Raw genomic sequence first — 22,252 nt, 5'->3', positions numbered from 1 at the left:
AAGTAGTCAGAACAAGAAGAAGCTGCTGTTTATTGAGAAAAATGATATACGACTCCCCCACCATTTTCGTTCTCTTTTGTTGTCTCCTATTTTTTCTCAAGTCATTTATCTACAAATTATTTTATTAGAATTTATTTTTTAAATAACAGACACCCTTTATTCATCTTCTTTATATTTTGTCTAAGTTTTCTCTACTAAATTTTATTTGTAACTGCAAACTTAAAATAAGCAACAATTTTTGTTCAATGGTGCCCATCAGCTCCACAAGTTAGAGCTAAACATATTGAACATCAGGTTCTAGCTAAGCCAAATTAAGTAAGTAGCTGCAGGATGACTTGCCATAAGAAATTGAAGGCAAGGCTCCAACATTAACAAACGAGAGGGTCAAGATCGTGTCCGGTATCAATTTGGTGAAATAAATACACCTCGATCCTTGGCTTTTTGGAAAAGGAGGTTTCTACCAAGACCTGTGCTCCCATAAGAGGCAATTGATGAAAAATTCTCCATCAAGAAAATACAACTTTATCATTTCCAAATATCAAATTACTCATGACATGTTAGCACACAATGTTTTCTTTGGTCTAAGCTCACAGCCTCACAACGTTCATATCACAATTTTACCTTTAGTCTGTGCACAGTGTCCAGAGTTGCTATATTTTCCACTCTTCAGCAGAAAGCAGTTGGAAATTGGTAAATAAGAAATGCAACTTTTATCGTCTCCCATTACTTTCTAAAAATTAAATAACTCGAGACATTTTAGCACATCATATTCATGTCGCAGTTTCATCTCCTTTTAACAAATTTTAGCACACAATGTTCATGTGTCAGTCTCGCCTGCTTTTAACACCCGATTTCAAATCGACTATTATAAACCGGGTTACAACATAAAAATTTGCTATTTCCCAACATTTTTAGAATTAAATAACTCAGGACAGATTCATGTCACAAATTTATCTTCTCTAACAGCCTTCGACAGAAGGCATTGGAACAGCAGTTTGTTGTGGTCGCAAATAACAACTGATATAAATCAGATTTCAGATACAGATTTATCATGTCCCAATATTTTCAAAAAATTAATTACTCGGGAGATTTTAGCGCACCATAGTCGTATCACAATTTTAAACGTGTGTGCTCATAATCTCCAGAGTTTCTATATTTTCACCATAAGCATTCAATTTATCTTTTTAACACCCTTCAGCAGAAGGCACTTGGACAACAATTGTTATGGCTAAAAATAACAGCAGATATAAACCTGAGGGCTAGATGTAATTACATAAATTGAAAGGTAGATCAATAGATGACTGCAAGAAAAAATACTTTCTCTGGGCCTTGGAGAGCTGGAAAATTCCATAAATGAATAAAATGACCCTAACCTAACCTACAGATAAAATTCTAACCATGCCTCTAGGTAAATCTTGAAGATCTACCCTGCTGAGCATGGCATGCAAACAGTGATTCATATTAAAGCATTCAGATATTATTCAAGTTGACTGTCCGTTTGATGACATGTGTTTATTCGCCGTCTTTATACTCTCATCCTTCTGGTCTCCGAAGATGCGACGACGGAAATCCTCTACCATTAAGGGAAGACCCTTTCTTAGTGACACCTTAGGTTCCCAGCCCAGGAGATCTTTTGCTTTGGTGATATCAGGTTTCCTCTTATGTGGGTCATCTTGAGTGTTTTCTTTGAACTCAATCCTTGCATTGGGATCTATTGTGTCCTTAACAACCTGCAATACATGATTAATGTGAAAGTTAAAATTCAGAAAAAATGTTTTTGTTTACTGATAATAGCATGTTTTAGTGTCCCCTGGGACTAGTCTTAGGGATACAAAAACCCTTGGACAAACAAAATCTTCTGGAAAGGCATACTCTAGAAAGCTACAAAATTTTGTAGGAAAATTTTTCCCATAGTTGTAAAACTTGGAATCACAATTCCAAGCCCTTTAAATTTCAGGCCCAAGCCATTTCTGGTGCATACAGCCAACTCTACATGGTATAGAAACTATGTTCACTTAAGCACACAACCCATCCAATTTTCAATAGCACAAAGCTATAAGATATGCTGACCTGTGCTAGTTCCAACATTGTAAATTCACCAGGGTTTCCAAGATTGAATGGACCAACATGCTCACCCTCCATTAGCCTCATAAGACCTTCAACCTTCAAGATTGGAAACGCATAGTTAAATATAGAACATGAAATGCTCAAATGGAACTGCCTACAATCTATTAGATAAGACAAAGAAAATTACTTTATTACTTTACTTCAAATCTTTTTCGTGCTCTGTTTAGCTTACCAGATCAGAGACATATTGGAAACTTCTGGTCTGTTTCCCATCACCATAGACAGTCAACGGTTCCCTGCGCAAAGCCTGCATTGCATAGTAAGATGATTATATGACAAATCCCAAAAAATAACGAGTAAATCCTATACCATATTTGCAATTGACATTTAAGAGCACACAGATTGTCCAGCACATGAAACACTCAGTTGTGATTATTGATCCAATGCCCAATAATGAGCACAAACATTCTTCCCAGGTATGCAAGGGTGAGTTCAAGAGTATCAGGCTTCTACCATTCACATGCTTAAGTGATTCCTCCAATGAATGATGTATAATTCCTCAGTCACCAGGGATTGACTGCCTCTGGCAGGTGATGGATATCCCCCTGTTCGATATCTTTAGAGTCTAGCTCAAACTTCAGGAATCCTAGAGTGCTTAGCATTTGAACCCTATGCTTCAACGGTCAAAACCAAAAAACAAATGGATTGAATGCCTCTGGCAGGTGATGGATATCAACTGTTGGATACCTTTACAGTATAGTTCAAACTTCAGGAATCCTAGTGCGGCTTAGCATTTTAACCCTATTCTTCAACGGTCGAAACCAGAAAAACAAAAGGATTGACTGCCTGGATATCCCCTGCTGGATACCTTTACAGTCTAGTTCAAACTTCAGGAATCCTAAGTGTAGCTTAGCATTTTAACCCTATGCTTCAACGGTCAAAACGAAAAAACAAAATGGATCGGATCTGCAAGATAAAAGCCAAGGGGAAACAAACATCCTCAACTTTCACATAAGTTTCTCCATGCCCATCATTGTTTTACTCTAAAACTTTGCTATTATCAACAATTTAAACATGGCAAAAGACCAGATGCGACTCCTGTTAAGTCGTTGCGTGCTCTTTAACCAAAGTGTTGAATAGGGTAATTTCAGCCCAATGAGCGCAAATATAGAATACAACACACATCAGATACCACTTACATCAGAAGGAACAAAATTAATTGTTAAGAAAGCGTCTTAATAGCTTCCAAAACGAATTAGTATGTTCTTTTAAAAAAGCGTTAAAATTAATAGAGAAGATCTCTCATCCTGGTGTCCAGATAATTAAGAGAAATGGATACACCCATTTAGATGAGAGATAACTTGTGTTATAACTCCTAGCAGACATGATCTACCGACATGACAAAATATTATACAACAGATGAATAAGTAAGTCCTCTCTATCTCACAAAGAAAGGGGGCACTGACCTGTGCAACAAAATTGCTTACAACTCTGCCATCATCGATACACATCCGTGGACCATATGTATTGAAGATTCGAGCAATCCGAACCTGAAACAAAATATCAGTGAATATGATTACGTTGGGCAAAGATGGCGAAATGCAAAGATCATTTTTCAAATCCAAGTCAAGATTCAGATTTGCAACCAGACCTCAACATTCGCCCCCCTATGGTAATCCATTGCCAAGGTCTCTGCTGTACGCTTGCCCTCATCATAGCAACTTCGAACTCCTGAATATCCCAAAATACGACGCTAAGTCATGTAACGAGTATTCCACATAGTAAAATCCCCAAAACCAAAACTTAAATACAATTAAGTTTTAAACAAAATTCAATGTGAGAATAAGCATACCAATAGGATTGACATTTCCCCAGTATGTCTCAACTTGAGGGTGTTGAAGAGGATCTCCATAAACTTCACTGGTACTGGTGAGCAAAAACCTCGCACCAACACGCTTTGCCAATCCCAGCATGTTCAAAGTTCCCACCACATTGGTCTTGTATAGCTTGAATTAAAGATTTAAACAGCCAAAAAAAAAACCACACATAAAACAACAATATATAAACCGAATGGAAAAGGGGCGTATTTTTATCAAGACTTGTGAAGGATATGATAGTCTTGACTGGATTAAACTTGTAATGAACAGGCGAAGCAGGGCAAGCCAAGTGGTAGATCTGATCGACCTCTAACAAGAGCGGCTCCACAACATCATGTCGTATCATCTCAAATCTCGGATTGCCAAAATGATGCATCACATTTTCCTTCCTTCCAGTAAAGAAATTGTCAACAACAATAACACTGTCGCCTCTCTCCATAAGCCTGTCTACCAGGTGACTGCCTACAAATCCGGCACCGCCAGTGACAACAACGCGCAGAGTCTTCCTCTTCAGTCCAAGGGGAATTTTCGCCCCTGAATTCACCATCGAAAATCGATTACGATCATAGTGAGAAATCCCGGTGACAGGATTTTCATACACAATCCGGTGGCCTGGCTCCTTAGCCACAAATTTAGCCTCCTCGGCAACATTTGATGCAAAAAATCCAGGCTGAAGAATGAAAAACACAGATGCTAAGGCAATTCCAATGAAAATAAACATAAGCCGCTGCTCTTTAAGCAAGTAATCCACTGGCCTAGCAATCGTCCAACCCTTCTGTGGCTTCGGCGAATACTCATCGCTGCTGGTCTGCGCTTCATGGCCTCGGTACACCAATCCAAAAGCCATTTCGCCTGTCAGAATTCTCGCTCTTTCAATCCGTTCGCCTGATTTCACAAAACATCCATCTACACCTTAAATAGCCAGATCCACCTACCTACGCAACTCAGCAATCGTAAGAAACCAGCGAAATGTTCAATGACGAAGATCTGATGAATACAACACTGAATATATATAATAAAGGCCCGATTCAACCAAAATCACCTACCGAGTCGGTTCGTCGTCGTCTTTGGCCACCAGAGACCTAAGATACGCCTACTCGTGATCTTTCCGGCCCAGAAAAGTCCTCGGGGCCCCACAACCAATGAGAATCAAATTTAGATGAAAACCTCTCCAAAACTCACAGAATTTACCTTACCCTGCAGAAGAAAAAAACTACGACCATTTAAAACCCTTCAAATCTCCATTTCTGTCCAATTCCAAAGAAACGACACGAAAACATCAAATTTAATCCAGAAAACATCTACAGTCATTTCAGCTAAAAAAATCCTACATATAAACTCACATAAAACAAAAAAAATCAACCTTCCGTGCGATTTCAACCGCAAAAAATTAACCACAACAAATCTCTCCCAATTATCACCAAATTCATCTCAAATTCCTCATCCGCATCACGAACTCCACAAATATCTCAATCCCGAATTGCCTATAAAAATCTCTCCTACCCCGCTCTTTTAAAGCATCTCAGCCAATATCGCCAGTAACTCACGCTAAAATCCTTTCAAATTGATTCAACAAATTTTTCACGCTTTGAGCCGCCGCGGACTTGGAGCGAGCAATAAATCACCTTTAACCCCTCTCGTGAAATCCGTAGAATTTCATTCTGTCTAAATCGATGCACGTGACTTTCCATGACCGGAGATTGCGGAGTCCACGCGGCAACAATAACTGCCACGTGGCATCTACTGGTAGGTTATTTGTCGTTCACCAGTCAAAATAATTTAACTCGCACGCACATTTTGTGTTCGTTATTTGCCAGTTGTCAGTTTAACCTATTACAACAATTCTATTGTACCCGATTCACGGGGCCCAGGCGAAATTACTTTTTATTTTTTATTTTGTTTATTTTTAAAACTTTCGGCTGGACACGTGGCAGTATTTGACGGGGAAATTTTCCCGGGGTACACGTGGCATTTATCGGGGGGATAATATCCCGGCAATTGCCCACCGTTGCCGGCGTGATGGTTGGCCCTAAGCAGACACGAATCTTTCAAATATTTCCTTTCATTTAACGTCGTATATTTGAATATGTAAAAGTAGTAGGTGCTAACTTTGGAGGAGCCTGTTTTTAATATTATTTTGTTGGTGAGGTGTGTTAGCGTGATGTGACAGTTGGCGCGTTTTCGGGGAATTCGTTTTATTTTTACGCTTTTTTAATCGAAGTGCTATTATTTTATATATATTATATTTATTTATTATTGTAAGCAGATTTGTTTTATTTTATTGTTTTAAAGTGAGGGCATCAGATGAGGGGCATCGTTGTGGAGAGGTTTAACTCGACATTTCAATATACATTTGTATGGAAGAGAATATAAGGGTTTTAACGTTTAGGAGATTAATGATGGTTTATTTATGCTTGATATTGGTATTTTATTATTTTAAATTTTTATTGATTATTTTATTGTCTATTGATAAAATTATTCATATATTGTATTTGAATATTATAATAATATTTTAAGAATTTTGATTTAAAGTGGTTTCTTCACTTAATTGTCATGACAGAGTCATAGTATATCTTATCATTGAGTCATAGTATATCTTATCATTCTAAAAAGAATTAATACATGAAAGAGATTTTTAAGAGATTTTTATTAGATGACTTTGTGGATAAAAATCTCTTTATAAAAAAAAATTAGAAAAATAGGTCCAACTTTTTATCAAAATTCATTGTGTAATTTTTAGGTCAATGTATGTTGACCTTTATTTTATGAATAGTGCTTTATTAGAAACCATCTTTCACCATCATAAAAGATCCACTTGACACTCCTTATATCTAGGTGGTGCCGATAAGAGTGAACCATCAAGATTACCAAATGAGTTAAAGTGTCAATACTATGTCACTCAAATATACTTAACCATTCAATTTTCACTACTATCAAATCCACTTAACTTATTACCTAATTTAGAAAACACTCACTAATGTATTGCCTAAGATAAAAATAAATAAAACACTAAATCGTATATTAATAAATTTTCTTATATTACAATAATCGTTATATTGCTCATACACCAAAAATTAAAAGTTCTTCTATTATCCACCAAAAACTTTGATCGTTCAAATTGAAAACTTTCATCTAGAACTTTTTAACATCAATGTGTTCACATATTTCATTCAAATATTACTAGAAGTTTTTAATTCCAAAATTAAATGTTCTTGTGTAAAAATCAAGTTATAAAGAGGAGTCTTTGTTGGGAATTCAATTCAATTTGGCAACTAATTGAAGTTGAACATTTACTTTTATAGAATTCAATTGAATTTTTTTTAGGTTGTCTTAAGATAGTATGATATTTTATTGTTTGATATTGAAGATGATTTTAGGAGATTTTGAATAGATCTAGATATCCATATATTTGATTCAAATATTTCTTTTACTTAATTGGTATCATAAATTCATACTTATTTTTTCTATTTGTTTGCATTTTTGAATAAATTAAAACGAGCTGTATAAGTATAATTCAACAAAAAAAAAAAATAGATCCATGATTTTTGTGGATATATATGTGTGTATTGTGTGTTTTGGGTCAATTTTTAATGACTTTTGCATTTGAATTTTACTTGAAGCTATGGAAACTCTTCTCAAGAAATTATCTCTCATGGTTATGAAAGGTTCACTTGAAACTTATTATATTTAGGCCATGTTCATATGGGTGAACCATCAAGACTTCTAAAGTAGTCAGCAACTCAATACTACACTATTCAAGCATACTTAATCATAAAGTTTTTGCTACAATCAAACTAGCTTAGCTTGCTATCTAATTTTAAAAATCACTAGCAAAATTTACCACATGAACCATTCATTCTAGAACTAACATATTCATTATCAAAAAGATAGACACTAAAAATTGAAAAGATAAAATACTAAATCTTGAAGCATAAGTAATATCTTCAAATATTACAATAACCATTATATTACTTATAAACAAAAGAAAAATCGTGATATTCTTAATCAAGAACATTCACAAATCAAATTACAAACTTCAACCTAAAATTTCTTAACTTCCATTTGACAATCCTACAACTTCATGAATTAGTTCACCTTTTTAAAATTTATTATAAGAAATTAGACAATGAAATAATATTAATATTCAATTTTAGTTGAATGCTCGATTAACAAAGAAAAAGAAATTTTAACTTCCATTTGACAATCCTACAACTTCATGAATTAGTTCACTTTTTAAAAATTATTTTAAGAAATTAGACTATGAAATAATATCAATATTCAATTTTAGTTGAATACTCTATTAACAAAGAAAAAAAGCTATTTTTCCTTATAAAATATGTTTTACAACCCTAGAACATCATGGTTAAACTTTTTTCAAAAATTGAAATGTAGGATAGATAGATAGATAAAAATTTAACGTTCATGAGGCTAAAAATAGCCTATAGAATAATAGAAAAAATTCATCTAAACACTATTGAGAAAGCACATCTTATCCTTTAAACTTCTTGTATGATTTTGAACCCATTCACCTCTAATAAAGACTATTTTTTTTATAAAAAGAAAAAAATCTTGTGTGACTTTGAACCCATTCACCTCTAACTATTTTATTAAAAAAAATAAAGTGTGAAGTTTCCGCTCTTTGCGTTAGAGCAACGTGTGTTTGTTTGTTAGAAGTGGTTTGATGCTTTCTTTGCCTCTAATATTATATACCATGTTTCCCTCTCTATAGTCAAACCTTAGAATATTTGTGTCTCATCCGTAAGAAATGATCAAATTATTGTTGAGTGACAATTAAACATGATAATCTCTAAATGGTGGAATGTAATCACACCCAACATTTATTAAGGAATTTGAGGGATGATTATTTAAATTTCAAGTTACATTCATGACGACAAGGATGAGTTTTAAATTTTATTTTACTTTAATATATATATATATAAAGTATTATGGAATTGTACTTGTGATGATTAAATGATATGATATGATTTGATTTACTTCTGTATTTTCTTTTATTGTTTTGTTGATTGCATTATTATTTTTTCAATTATTTGTGCTTTCAATTGTGGCATAAATAAAAGCTTTTTAATTAGTTTTGATTATCTATGTTTTAGGTTTCTTTCAATTTCTTCTGTTTCAAGTCATTTTATATAAGAAGAAATAAAAATGAGTCAATAAGTTTTTTATAATGATAGAAATAAAGGTATCTAATTTGTTTGATTCAAGTATGTCTTTAGTGATCGAATTTATCTATTTATCTTATTTTTAAAATTTATTTTTGTGCTTATTTGGGAGAATAGCATAATATTTTAATATATGATAGAAAACATTGTTGGTATCTCTAACTAGTGTTGTCTATTAGTGTTAAACACTTAGTCATATACTAGGTAGAGTCAAACAATCATCACTATGATCGACCTACTATATATAGGTCAAATCATATAAAGACTTGTAAATAAATATGTATATGTCGAGCTCTATAAGTGTCGAGCAAGTCTTTAGTCATCGAGTCTTTTTAGTATAAGCTGAGCCTAATGATTGTCAAGCAATCAAAGTACATTGTTGCTAAGTTACACAGAAGGTGTCGAGCACTATAGAGACTGAGCATCAGCAGCATGTACAATGAATGTCAAGTATCAAAGACAATAAGTGTCGAGTAACACAAAATTGACATTCAAATCAGGAATGATGCAAACTTTAAGGTAAACCACTTCAGGCTGACATTGACACGATAGTTAATATTTGTAGAGGTTGTTAGAGAGGCTATTACACATTTTATGATGTGGATCACAAATCCCTATGTGTTGTGATCAACCAATCATACGGAGATGCGAAATAAGGAAGCATGTAGAAAACTCTTTAAGAAATCTTTAAATAGAGCAAATTAAAACCTATTTTGATATGGTGAGGAGCGAACAAGCTATTTGTGTGATCACAAAGTAGATCAAGTGTGAAAGTGTGAACATTGTGAGCAAGGCAAAAGAGTTGAGTTTTATTATTGGAAAACAAAGGAAGCGACCTTATCAAGCAATGAAGGACGGTAAAGCTATATCAAATCAGAGATCATATTGAAAAGAGGAGATCCAAAACTAGCTTTTCAAAGAAAACCAAGGATCAGGTATTGAATTAGTTTTGGCAGATTGAGTCAAGGATAATCTCTCAATGGAGTGGTCTTAACAAATCTTTATATATCTCTTAACCGAGTGCTTACTTTGTTGTAAGTGTAAAATCCTCTCACAGGGTAAGACCTGACAGTCTTAACAACCTTGAACTGGACAAACCCCTCACAGGGTAGATCATCAGAAGTGATCAACATTGTAACCCTAACAGGTTAACTTTATTACTGCAGATGTGAAGATTTGTGGGTGTCATCCCCACCCCAGTTTTACCTTCACCTTGGAGGGTTTATAGGTAACCAAATCTTTGTGTTATGTGTCTACATTTCATGCACGTGATTGATAGATTAGATCTACATATTACTATAGTTTGATTTTCCAAGTTATGTTATGCATGCATTAGATATGAGATGGTAAAAATGGTGAATGCACTAAAGTTGTGTTACAAGGTATAAGTGTTACAAATCCTGATTCACCCCCACCCACTTCCTCTTAGTATCTTAGTTTCCCAATTAAGACTTCCAACAAACATAATATGTATAATCAAGAAAACTTTTGGATATTCAACATTTATTTTCATATGTTGGCTATCATTCATCCTTCTATTCCAAATTCAACTGAGCACATGATTTGTACAATTTATTGTTGTATACTTATCTTGAAGACACTCAATAGTGTCCATTTTCATCATTGGGAAATGTTGAATATCATTTGTATTTACAAAAGGACATGCTAAGAATATTTCATTACGATGCTTAAAAAGAACCTAATTCTACATAAAACCAATTTGAATTTGCATGGATGAGATGTATTGTATTTAATCGCTAATGCATATCTTAAGGAGTTGATCAAGATGAATGAGTGTCTATGCAACATAAAAATAATCTTTCAATGGTATTTTTTTTTATTGAGTATAACCGATCAAAAAGTACAGCTCTGCAACTTTTATATCAATTCAACACATCTCAACTATTAGTATCAACTATGATAGCTTAGTTTATGTACAACTCTTCAAATAGTGGTTTACAAAATTTGTTAGATACATTTCACATAAACATTTGGAGTCTGGTTTGCAAAAAAAGAAATATCTATCTACTCAAGAATTTCATTCTTAGCAACCATTTTTATACAACCTTGTGGTCTTGACTATATCATTATCACTATTAGTAGAGGAAGGATCAACAAAAATTGGGCTTCCATGTTCTTCTAGATCATCATTCTAGTTTCCTTCAGAGATTTTCCAAAAGTAGATGGCTCTTCCATGTCTATATATGTCATATACCCATACCTAATTTCCTTCTTTAGCATGGTGGTAGCTCCATTTTGCAAAATCTCTTGAAATTTCTTCCCCTCAATCTTTAAAATAGGGTGACTTGCATTGATATATCATAGATTATGAGTCTCCTAAGAGACCTAGTAAGATTTCTAACAACACATGAAATAAGTTATCATTCCTTTCTTTCTACAAAAGTTATAAGATTTCAATTGAGAGAACAAACCAAAAAATATTACAAAATTTGTCGTTGCTCAAGATTTTCCCTAAAATTATGTATTGAATGTTAAAATTATAGTTAAGATAGGGCCCAGATCTATTTAGCAAAAAAGCAATAAAAAAATGTGGTAGATTGTTTTTGATGTTCTGCAATAATAACAAAAGTTAAGATCCCCATCTGGTTTAATGATAGGTAGCATGTGCAAGAGGAACCACCAAAAGAAACACAACTTTTTAGGTTCATTTGGTCTATGCTATAGTTCAATGAATATATTTTCCCATTCTTTAGCACTGATGGAACATTGGCAATTGCTAGACTGAATGAAGATGTTCAAAAATAACCAAGCTAGCAAATAGGAAATGATATACAAGTTTGGATTTAGTATAAGTGAAAGGAGTGCTATCATTCCAAGCTAGATTCAAAGGACATATTTAATAGCAACATGTCTAGGGGGAAGCATGTGCTTGCAGGCCTTTTCAATCATTGCATAGGTCTTCTTTTATGTGACAAGAAGGTCAAACTTAGAGCATAAGGTTTCCCAGCTAGATAGCCTTTCATCCTCAAGAATGTCTTTGAAGGAGAAGATACCCCTATTGTCCCACTTCTTGGATGAGTACCCTTGCATCAAGGCTAGGGGCTTCTCTCCCAGCTTCAAATTCCACCATATAGATTTATCCCCATTAATTAAATTACTTGTGTTGGTTGTGTCATTGGTAATGACACAAGCCCTCACTAACTCCCAACATTTATAGATTGATCTAAATACATTAGATCCCTTAACTTTCATAGAAATGCTTCTTGACAAGAGATCACACAAGCTCAGGTTTTTCCAATTGGAGGCTTTGGAGAGGTGTCTCTTGGATATATTATTTTGAATCAACACTTTCCATGGTTCATCACCTTTAGTTTCTCTGGCAACCCATTTTACCACCAAGGATATTCCATGTAGCTTGAGGTCTTTAAGACCCAAACCTCCCATTAGTTTACTATGGTGCACCATTTCCATTTAATAGTCTATCCTTTCTTTTTTTCCTTATCCATCTGATCATAGAAATTGTCTAATAATTTTTTAGAAGTAATAAATTTGGCTTTGATTAAACATCTAGGCAGATTCATAGTAAATAGATTATGAAAAAATGAGTTTTTTTTAACACACTTGCAATCTGTTGCTAAGGAGAGATATCTAACATTCCATTTACTAATTTTTTGTCAAGTTTGTTCTTTAACCATCTCCACATTTCAATTATATTATGGTCCACAAAGAAGGGGGTTCCTAAGTATCTTATAATGTGACTAAGGCCTCCCTAAGAAAAGGCCAAGAAAATGCTGGAAAAGGGCCAAAAAGGATCCAAATCGTGAACAAAAAATAGAAAAATAGATAAGGTATAATGTTATTTCCATTAATAATATCATTACTAAAATAATATTTTTAAGCACACAAATCTAACTTGATACATAAAATCAATGACTGATAATATCGATTAATTATTTGCCTCTCCAGATAAACAACAAACTTTTGTATCCCAATTTTTTAGCCTTAGGGAATCCAAAATTGAGTGCAAGAATAGAGTTATTCATCTCCCTCAAGCCCAAAGCTAATAATATTTAATCTAGGTTATTGTATGCTTAATCATGTACATCTCAGGGGATTGTCCTAGATTAACTTTAGGAAAACCATAATATTGCTATTGGGATTTGTTGAGCTATCTTTATGCATGATGCTAAACGATAGGAATTCTTTCGAACTCCTCTCTTGAAAAGTCAATTTTGTGAATCAACTCCAAGGTTTTGGGTGATCTTGCGACCTATTGGAATCTATTTAGTTGAAGATAAATGTGTTTGTTCACAAGGAGGCCTTTTTTGGTTCATTTTGATTTCGGATGAGATGTAGAATCTACACACTACTTCAAAATAAACACGCAAAAGAACTAATTTTTGTATTTTTTATGTTTTTAATATGAATGCAATCTAAAAATGCAATTAATATGAATTCCTAATTTAACAAGAGGTTAGTAAAGCAAATAACAAGAAATTTAAAGAAAATAATATGAACGTAAAATCCTAATGGACATAAGCTATGAAAACAACACGTCTGTGAGTTAAGCTTTCAAAGAAATCAGTGGGTAACCAATAAAAATAGGAGTAGCACTTCCTTGATTCCACTGATGCAATCATTGATGGGAAACTTTAATAATCATATAATATTTCACTCTTCATCAAATTGCAAGGCCACAGAAAGTATGCTCATGCAAGACAAGGAGTTATGTAGGCACAATTTGTTGATTTCTTCTCGAGCTAGATATGTCAATTCCATGAACATAAATTCACAAAACAATGACACATTTAGGCAAGAATCACTACACTCCAAATGCGAGCACCAAAAGCATAATTTTATTGCAAAATAATAGTGGCCCCAATTACATATTACAATGGAGTATTAATAAGAAATTGTCTCCTCAATTTGTGTTGAGAGTGAGAGATATCTTCATGCAATAATATGCTTTTTAAATTAATAAAACAAACTAATTATGTACAAACTAACAATCTAATTGGTGATTAGTAGGACTCCATCCATTTTTATATTTATTAATTGGATGCATGAGCCTTTACATGTCATAGAACAAAGAATTTATGAGAGCAAAAGAATAAGAAAGCCTTCAATCAAAGTAGAAGTGTCTAGAAATGTCAAAAATAGAAGCTAATCCTTTAATGGGCATCTGTCAGAGTTAAACTGCTATCAGAATATGTTTCCAATGCATGGAAAGCTCTATTTTTGGAACTAGTAGTTAACTATTAGTGCACCTCTAGAAAAGTGCACCATCTCACCTGCACACTTGTACACCTACTCACCTCAAAAGGTCCAAAATCACAAAAAAATGATGAGTGTCAAAACTAAAATTTTGGCTTATGGGTTTTATTGCCCTTCATACTAGAGCTATGTCTAGATTTTTTCCCTTGAATTTCTCAATAATCTTAGTAATCTTAGCCACATTCGGTAGATCTAAAGAATCATATTTATCTTTGACCTTTTGTTTTTAGTTGTCTACTTCAATACGGGTATCAAAAAAATCCTTGAGTTTTGTATCCAACTCTAGCAAGGCTTCTTTTGTTCTGAAGGCCTGCCAAATGTCATCATCACTAGAAGCTTCTTCAAATATCTTCTAGAACTTCTCAACCACTACCTTTATGGGCATTAATTTCTCCCACTCTTCATCCTCAAAAATGTCCAAACACACATCACTATAATGTTTCTCTACCTCCAAAATTCGCTCTCGGGCTTGGTCCTTGAGCCGATGGATCTTTTCTATTTCCATTACTTTATTACTATCTGTTATTTTCTCAATCCAATCATCAATTAAATCTAACTCTTTTTTTGTGTATACATATACCAAAATCCTATACCTTTTCCCTTTTATAGCCTATAATACCTATAAATCCCTACTCCAAGCACATACTTCATCCATAATACTAAAATCTTGCTTCAAAATTGCTACCATCTTGTCTACATTTTCCTGTGTAGCATGTAGTAGCTTAATATTTCCTCAAATGATTAGGACACTCTTTTCCTTAAAACTTTCCTACCACTACTGACAAGCTTTCAAAAATGGATCCAACTGTACACCTCCCCCATCTCTTCTCTCTAGTGAAGCGTTAAGAGTCTCCTCGAGGTGTTCTGGATCCAAGGGACTAATAACTTCGGCCAAATATCCTTTTAGGATTTCATTTTGCATACGAAGTGTTCTAAGTTTTGCCCCTTCTTGCTCTAAGGTTCTAAAAACCTCTTTTATCCCCATTATGACCATCAACCTAGCGATATCCAATGTGGGCTTCGCTAGGATAACCTCTCTGATTTGATAGTCTTGTGGGCCTAGATCTTCTAAATCTACATCAAGAGGAGGGATAGCCACTTGTGCGAATAAATCTTGATTATGATCAGTGTTGATAAAAGCCAATGATCTTGCTTCTCTTGAAGGGGACTCGAGTTTGGTCAGAAATTCCATCAACTCAAACACGTCCTCTTGATTGGCGATGAACTATGGCTTTTTACTTCTTATCATTTCCTTTTGCAACCACCTTAGAACTCATTCCATCGAGGACCTACCTCTTGAGGATGAAGGAGTTTGTTCTGCCACTACTTTCCCCTTATCACTCCTCTTCGGGGTTCTTTCCCTTTGTGAAGGCTCTCCTATGGTTTCCATCTCAATGGAGCCCACAGTTTGTACCTCAATGTCTTGGGAGTTTTTTTGAGGATATTCAACCATACATCTCTCTTTAGACACTTCACTGATTTTTGTTTGTTGTGGCTCTTCCTCCTTTGAAGGCTCCTTTTGAACCTGTTCTTCTTCAGTAATTGGAGGTAAGGGAGTAGTCGAGCCTTTGTCCGCCATTGTGACTTGTAAAGGGGATGGTGGAGCAAGATCAAGACCCTATGATTCTGGTGGCATCTGTGTCCAATCCTCTTATTGAGACTCATTCATCAGGGTATCCTTGATCTTTTCTATAGTCAATTCCATTCCTTTGGGCATGAAGTAAAAATATGACATTTTGAATACATCATCGCTCCCTACCTCCTACTCATCAACCCATTATTTTACTTCATCCTCTAAAGTAGTTATTTCTAGAGGTTCTTCTAGGACTGATGGCGGTGTCATAGTGGAACTTCTCCTCCTTTCCTACTCTGTAGCTCTTGCTAGCCAGGTTCTTCTTTGTAATGGCACATCCTCCTCCTCATCTTCCTCTTCTTCTCCTTCCTCTTCAGGAATAGGGTCTAGGACAGATGGAAAAGGAACCATCCTTTTGATCACCCTTTGCCTTTTCTTGATAGGAGTCTTAATATTTCTTCATTTCTTAGAGGTTGAAGGGGATGCTTGTTTTTCTTGTGAAGGAGAAGAGACTTCTTGGATTTCACCCTTTGTTTCTACTTGGCTAGGCACAACTAGTGACAATTGAGGGTCTATCTAGACTTGGGAAGCTCTAGTATCTTCTAACCCTTGCATGATTTCTTTTTGCTGTTGTGGAGGTACTAGAATTTTACCCTCCTCTAGTTTAGCTCTTTGAGGAGAACTCCTCTTTCTTTTTCCCTTTCCTTTCTTCTCTGGAGGGTGATAGTATCCAACTGGTTAATCAAGTTGGTATACTATTTCCAGCCTTATTGGTGATTGGGCTGCAAAGGTAGGAATGGTAACTTTCTTCCCTCTACCTTTGGTTGGGGGCTTGTGCATGAAAGATTATTGTCTTAGGTATTGGATCAAGTTTAAATGGTTTCCTGATCCAATCCTACATCATCTTGATAATGTCCCTTGCCTGATGATTAATATCATCATTCTCCTCCCTGTCAACCTCAATGTTCTTGTGGCGATATTGAGTTGTAAGGGATTACAGATTGTAATCAGGTTATAATCACTAGATCATAATAATACCAGACTTGCTATTTGGTGGAGGTAGCCCAGGGATTGGGTGAACTACATTAAATCTTGGTGTCTTGTGTTCTTTTTTGTGTCATCTATTACTTTTTGTTATTGGTTATATTTACATGTAATTGTTATTTATGTCTGTGGTTTAATCCTAACAAGTGGTATCAGAAAGAGGTTGTTTTTTTTAGTTATCCTTTGCAGAAAAATCTCACTATTGAGTGGGAGTCTCACAATTGAGTGGGAGCAATGGTAGACAAGGGTAAGCTGAGGTTTGATAGGTTTAATGGGTTGAACTTCTAGTTATGGAAGATGCAAATGGAAGACTATCTTTATTAGAAGGATTTATGGAAGCCATTGGGAGGCAAAGACAAGAATCAGGGATCTATCTCACATGATGAATGGGATCTTTTGGATAGAAAGGTACTTGGAAGCATTCAATTATGCTTGGCACCATCGGTGGCATTTAATATTACAAAAGCAAAGACAATAGAAGAATTGATGCAAACCCTAGCGAAACTACATGAAAAGTCCTCCGCTTCAAACAAGGTATTTCTCATGAAGCATTTATTAAATATAAAAATGGAAGAAGGTGGATCTGTTGTGGATCATTTAAATGAGTTTAATACTATATCTAGTCAGTTATCTTCTGTGGGTATCAATTTTGATGAAGAAATTAGGGCTCTCTTAATTTTTTGTTCTTTGCCTGAAAACTAGAATGGTTTGGTAATGGATGTGAGTAATTATGTTCCTAGATCTAGTACCCTAAAATGTGAAGATGTGATTGATGTTGTTTTGAGTGAGGAAACTCGTAGAAAAACCTTAGGTGGATCTACATCAGGAAGTGCTTTGAATGCACAAAGCAGGGGCAGAATGACTGATAGAGGAAGTAACTCTGGAAATCCTGGGAAATCAAGAGGAAAGTCAAAGGGGAGGAGGTTTCAATCAGAGGACCAAATGATTGCTGGTACTGTGGGAAACTAGGGCACAAAAAGAAAGATTGTTGGAATCGAAATAAAAATGAAGGAGATAAACCAAATGGAGACAAGGAGGCACATGTGGTAAGTAACAAATCTAAAGAGCATGTTTTATTTCTATCTTTAGAAAGTGTCGATGATTCATGGATTTTAGATTATGGTGCTTCATTTCATGCTACACCTCATAAAGGCTATTTCATTGATTATGTCCATGGGAATTTTAGGCTTGTTTATTTGGGGGATAATGAATACTGTTAGATTTTTGGAAAGGGAAAAATTAAGATTAAGTTGCAGAATGGAAATCATTGGCTACTACATGAGGTAAGACATGTTCCAAGGTTGAGTAGGAATTTAATTTCAATAGGGCAACTCAGTGATGAGGGTTGTGTAGTTACTTTTAATGATAAAAATTGGAAGGTTTCAAAAGGTTCCCTTGTAGTAGCAAAAGGTGGGAAAGTAGGCACCTTATATCTTTATATAGGTCATATTGTTCCTTCCACTTTAATTGTTTTAGAAAAAAATGAATGTTCAAGAATAATTGTTGCAGTTGAGTAGGGAGAACAGATAACTACTATAAATTATAATACAACGTTGTGGCACAACAGACTTGGGTACATGAGTGAGAAAGGTATGAAATTACTTCATTCAAAGAAATTTTTACTAGGTCTAAAATGTGTTAATATGGATTTATGTGAAAGTTGTGTGTATGGACAATAAAAGAGACTGAGTTTTGTAAAGACTAGGAAGGAAAACAAAAAGGAGAAATTAGAGCTTGTGCATACCGATGTATGGGGACCAGCTTAGGTATCTTCCCTTGGAGGCTCTCATTATTATGTTACATTTATTGATGATGCAACAAGAAAAGTATGGGTTTATTTTCTTAGACAGAAATATGATGTATTTCAAACTTTTAAGAAATGGAAATGCTTGGTTGAAAATGAGACTGGTAAGAAATTAAAATATCTTAGATTTGCTAATAGTGGTGAATATTGCAGTCATGAATTCAAAGATTATTGCTCCACTAATGGTATTCATAGATAGAAAACTATTCCAAGGACTCCACAGGAAAATGGAGTGGGTGAACACATGAACAGGATTATAATGGAGCATGTAAGGAGCATGAGGTTGCATGTTGGGTTGCCCTTACACATGTGGGTGGAGGCTATCAATACGACTATATATTTGATTAATAGAGGTCCATCTACTCCTTTGGGTTGTGGTATTCCAAAGGAAGCATGGACTGGTAAGAAGGTGAGTTATTCTTTTCTCAAAATCTTCGGTTGTGAAGTATTTGCTCACATAGATTTGAAAATAGAACCAAGCTAGAAGCTAAGTCAAAGAAATGTGTATTTTTTGGATATGGCATTAATGAATTTGGTTATAGGCTTTGGGATTTTGAAAATCAAAAAATTGTAAGAAGTAGGGATGTCATGTTCAATGAGAAAGTGTTGTACAAAGATCTATTGCAACAACATGAGAAGAAAGAAGATGATTATGTAGTGTTGGATGATACTCCACAAGATGATGTTCCAACCATTCCTCATGATGTGCAACAACTACAACAATAAATACCACACACACCAGTGCATGTTAGACAATCAACAAGGCAAATTAGACCTCCAGAAAGATTTTCTCGCTCTTTGTATTATATTTTATTAATAGATGCTGGTGAACCTAAATGTTATGATGAAGCTATGTAGGTGGCTACTAAGATTCAGTGGGAGTCTGCAATGAAAGATGAAATGGACTCTTTGCTAAAGAATAAGACATGGGATTTATGCAAGTTTCCTACTAGTAAAAAGGCTTTACAAAATAAGTGGGTTTACGGGTTGAAAGAAGAGGAAGGAGGAAAGAAAATATTTAAGCTAGGTTAGTTGTGAAAGGATTTGCACAGAAAAAGGGCATTGATTTTGATGAGATATTTTCTTCTGTTGTTAAGATGACTTCTATCCATACTAGTTTAAGTCTTGTGGCTACTAAAGATTTGCATTTAGAGAAGCTTGATGTTAAAACAACCTTCCTTCATGGTGATTTGGATGAAGAGATATATATGGCTTAGCCACAAGGATTTGTCATCAAAGGTAAGGAGAACTTAGTGTGCAAATTGAAGAAAATTTTATATGGCTTGAAGCAAGCACCTCGGCAATGTTATCTAAAATTTGATAGTTTTATGCATGAGCATGGATAAAATAGGTGTCATTCAAATCCTTGTGCTTATTTTAAGAGGTTTGATGATGATAGCTACATTATTTTATATTTATATGTTGATGATATGCTTGTAGCTGGGTCTAACATGGATCACATTAAGGGGCAACAACACAAATCCTTGGTATGAAGATTTGCAGAGATAGGAAGAACGGAACATTGATGCTATCTCAGGCTGATTATGTTGAGAAGGTGTTGCAATGTTTCTCTATGGAGAATGTTAAAGTTGTCAGCACACCTTTATGTGGTCATTTGAAGTTGATAAAAAAGATGTCTCCCAAGACACAAGAAAATGAGGATAAGATGTCCAAGGTTCCCTATGCTTTAGTTGTAGAAAGCTTGATGTATGCTACGGTATGTACTAGGCTAGATATTGCACATGCAGTGGGAGTTGTTAGTAGGTATATGATTCATCCAAGAATTGAGCATTAGAATGCCATCAAATGGATTCTCAGATATTTGAGAGGAACATCCAATTAGTGTTTACACTTTGGGGCTCTACTACTAATTAATAGGGCTATGTTGACTTAGATTTGATCGCAACTATTGATACCAGGCGAAGTACTATAGGTTATGTCTTTACTATTGGTGGGGCAGTTGTGAGCTGGGTTTCTAGGTTACAAAAGGTTAATTATTCATCCAATATAGAGGTAGAATATGTAGTTGCTATAGTGGTAGCCAAGGAGATGATATGGCTTCAATTCTTCTTAGAAGAATTGGGTCATCCTTAGAGGAATAATTATTTGTTTACAAATAGTTAAAGTACCATTCATCTTGCAAAGAATTTAGCTCTACATTCAAAGACTAAACACATACAGTTGCAGCACCATTTCATTTGATCAGTTTTGGAGGATGGACAGTTAAATCTAGAGAAGATACGTACAAATGACAATCCAACAGATATGTTGACAAAGGCAGTAACAAAGGAGAAGCTAAACTCCTCTTTAGCTTTGGTTGGTCTTCTAGATTGAACATGAATTAAAAAATAGCAGAGTCTAGAGTGGTTTGATCTAGTGGGAGCCTCATGGAGTAGTGGCATAGCTATAGGATCAGTCTCCAAGTGCGAGATTGTTGTTTAGTGTGGAACCTGATTAGTCCCCAAGTGGGAGATTGTTAGATTGTGGTGACTAATCAGGAAAGTACTGTACATACCTCATAAATTCTTGGGGGCTCAAAAAAAAAATTGGGCCCTATTTTATTAGGAATTTGGGCTAACATGCAATTATTAATTATAACCCTAAAGCGGTAAAAATACTTATATAAAAGAGCTTAGGCTTAGGGATTGTTTCATAGTTGCGATGCAAAATTGGTTCTTGTAGCGGTAATGAGCTGTAATGGATTATAGATTGTAATCAAGTTATAATCACTAGATCATAATAATATCGAACTTTCTATTTGGTGGACATAACCTAGGGATTGGGTGAACCATGTTAAATCATGGTGCCTTGTGTTCTTTTTTGTGTGATCTATTATTTTATGTTATTGGTTATATTTGCATGTAATTGTTATTTTTTTCTATGGTTTAATCCTAACAAAGGCTTTGGTGAAAGAAGCTATAAATGTGAAGAGCATCCTTAATATTTACTCCAGTGCCACAAGGCACTCATCAACTAAAGCAAGAGTTTGGTCTTCTTTATTAACACCTCGACGAATAGATAGAGGGAAATTGCTGGCATTTTGGGTTGTAAAATTGGTTCTCTCCCCTCTACCTATTTGGGGCTTCCTTTGGGAAACAAATCCCCTAACCTCTTTTGGAATAATCTCATTGGTAGATACAATAGGAAGCTGGTGGGTTGGAAAGGTGTCACCTTGAGTTAGGTTGACAAAGTGATGCTGATCAAATCTACCTTGCAGAACTTGCCAACTTATGCTTTAAGCCTCTTCTCTATTCCTTCAAAGGTGGCTAAAAACTTTGGATTCCATTTAGAGGAATTTGATGTGGGCTGGTACTAATGAAAATAAGAAGTATCCCTTGGTGGCTTGGGAGACCATCTATAGACCTAGAAAGCAGGGGGGCTGGGGATCAAGAATTTGAAATAGTTCAAAAAAACTCTCCAAGCTAAAAAGATATGGAGGATCTTCAACACAACAAGGGAATGGAGGGATATT

General features: G+C 34.9%; 1 protein-coding gene across 6 annotated transcripts; it reads right to left on the bottom strand.

Annotated features, from left to right (window-relative positions):
• Positions 1-1,129: 1,129 nt before the first annotated feature.
• On the bottom strand, positions 1,130-5,432 carry LOC149572463 (UDP-glucuronic acid decarboxylase 2-like). Of its 6 annotated transcripts, none has more exons than XM_089813615.1 (9): positions 5,288-5,432; positions 4,991-5,141; positions 4,180-4,879; positions 3,920-4,067; positions 3,719-3,798; positions 3,534-3,617; positions 2,300-2,374; positions 2,071-2,163; positions 1,130-1,730 (listed from the first exon to the last, which is right to left on the bottom strand). In XM_089813615.1, the coding sequence occupies exons 3-9, from the start codon at positions 4,789-4,791 to the stop codon at positions 1,482-1,484; spliced, it is 1,341 nt and encodes a 446-aa protein (XP_089669741.1). In that variant the 5' UTR covers positions 4,792-4,879; positions 4,991-5,141; positions 5,288-5,432; the 3' UTR covers positions 1,130-1,481. The 6 variants fall into 6 exon arrangements, with proteins under 6 accessions (XP_089669741.1, XP_089669745.1, XP_089669740.1 ...); XM_089813619.1 differs by having other exon boundaries at positions 4,180-4,829; XM_089813614.1 differs by having other exon boundaries at positions 4,991-5,191; positions 5,308-5,432.
• Between the last annotated feature and the right edge of the window lie 16,820 nt (positions 5,433-22,252).

This window comes from Cupressus sempervirens, chromosome 2, assembly GCF_028749045.1.
Source record: "Cupressus sempervirens isolate cs-2001-9-10 chromosome 2, ASM2874904v1, whole genome shotgun sequence".
Taxonomy (NCBI): Eukaryota; Viridiplantae; Streptophyta; class Pinopsida; order Cupressales; family Cupressaceae; genus Cupressus; species Cupressus sempervirens.
The sequence above is the reverse complement of the archived record's forward strand: the minus strand, read 5'-3'. Positions and strand labels throughout refer to the sequence as shown.

What these genes read in the sequence shown, in the direction of transcription:
- LOC149572463 (XM_089813615.1), bottom strand. Translation starts at nt 4,791, where the DNA reads ATGGCTTTTGGATTGGTGTACCGAGGCCATGAAGCGCAGACCAGCAGC. An exon ending in GGGAAATGTCAATCCTATTG is followed by an intron (nt 3,799 to 3,919) that starts GTATGCTTATTC and finishes TGGGATATTCAG; the next exon opens with GAGTTCGAAGTTGCTATGAT. An exon ending in CAATGTTGGAACTAGCACAG is followed by an intron (nt 1,731 to 2,070) that starts GTCAGCATATCT and finishes CATGTATTGCAG; the next exon opens with GTTGTTAAGGACACAATAGA.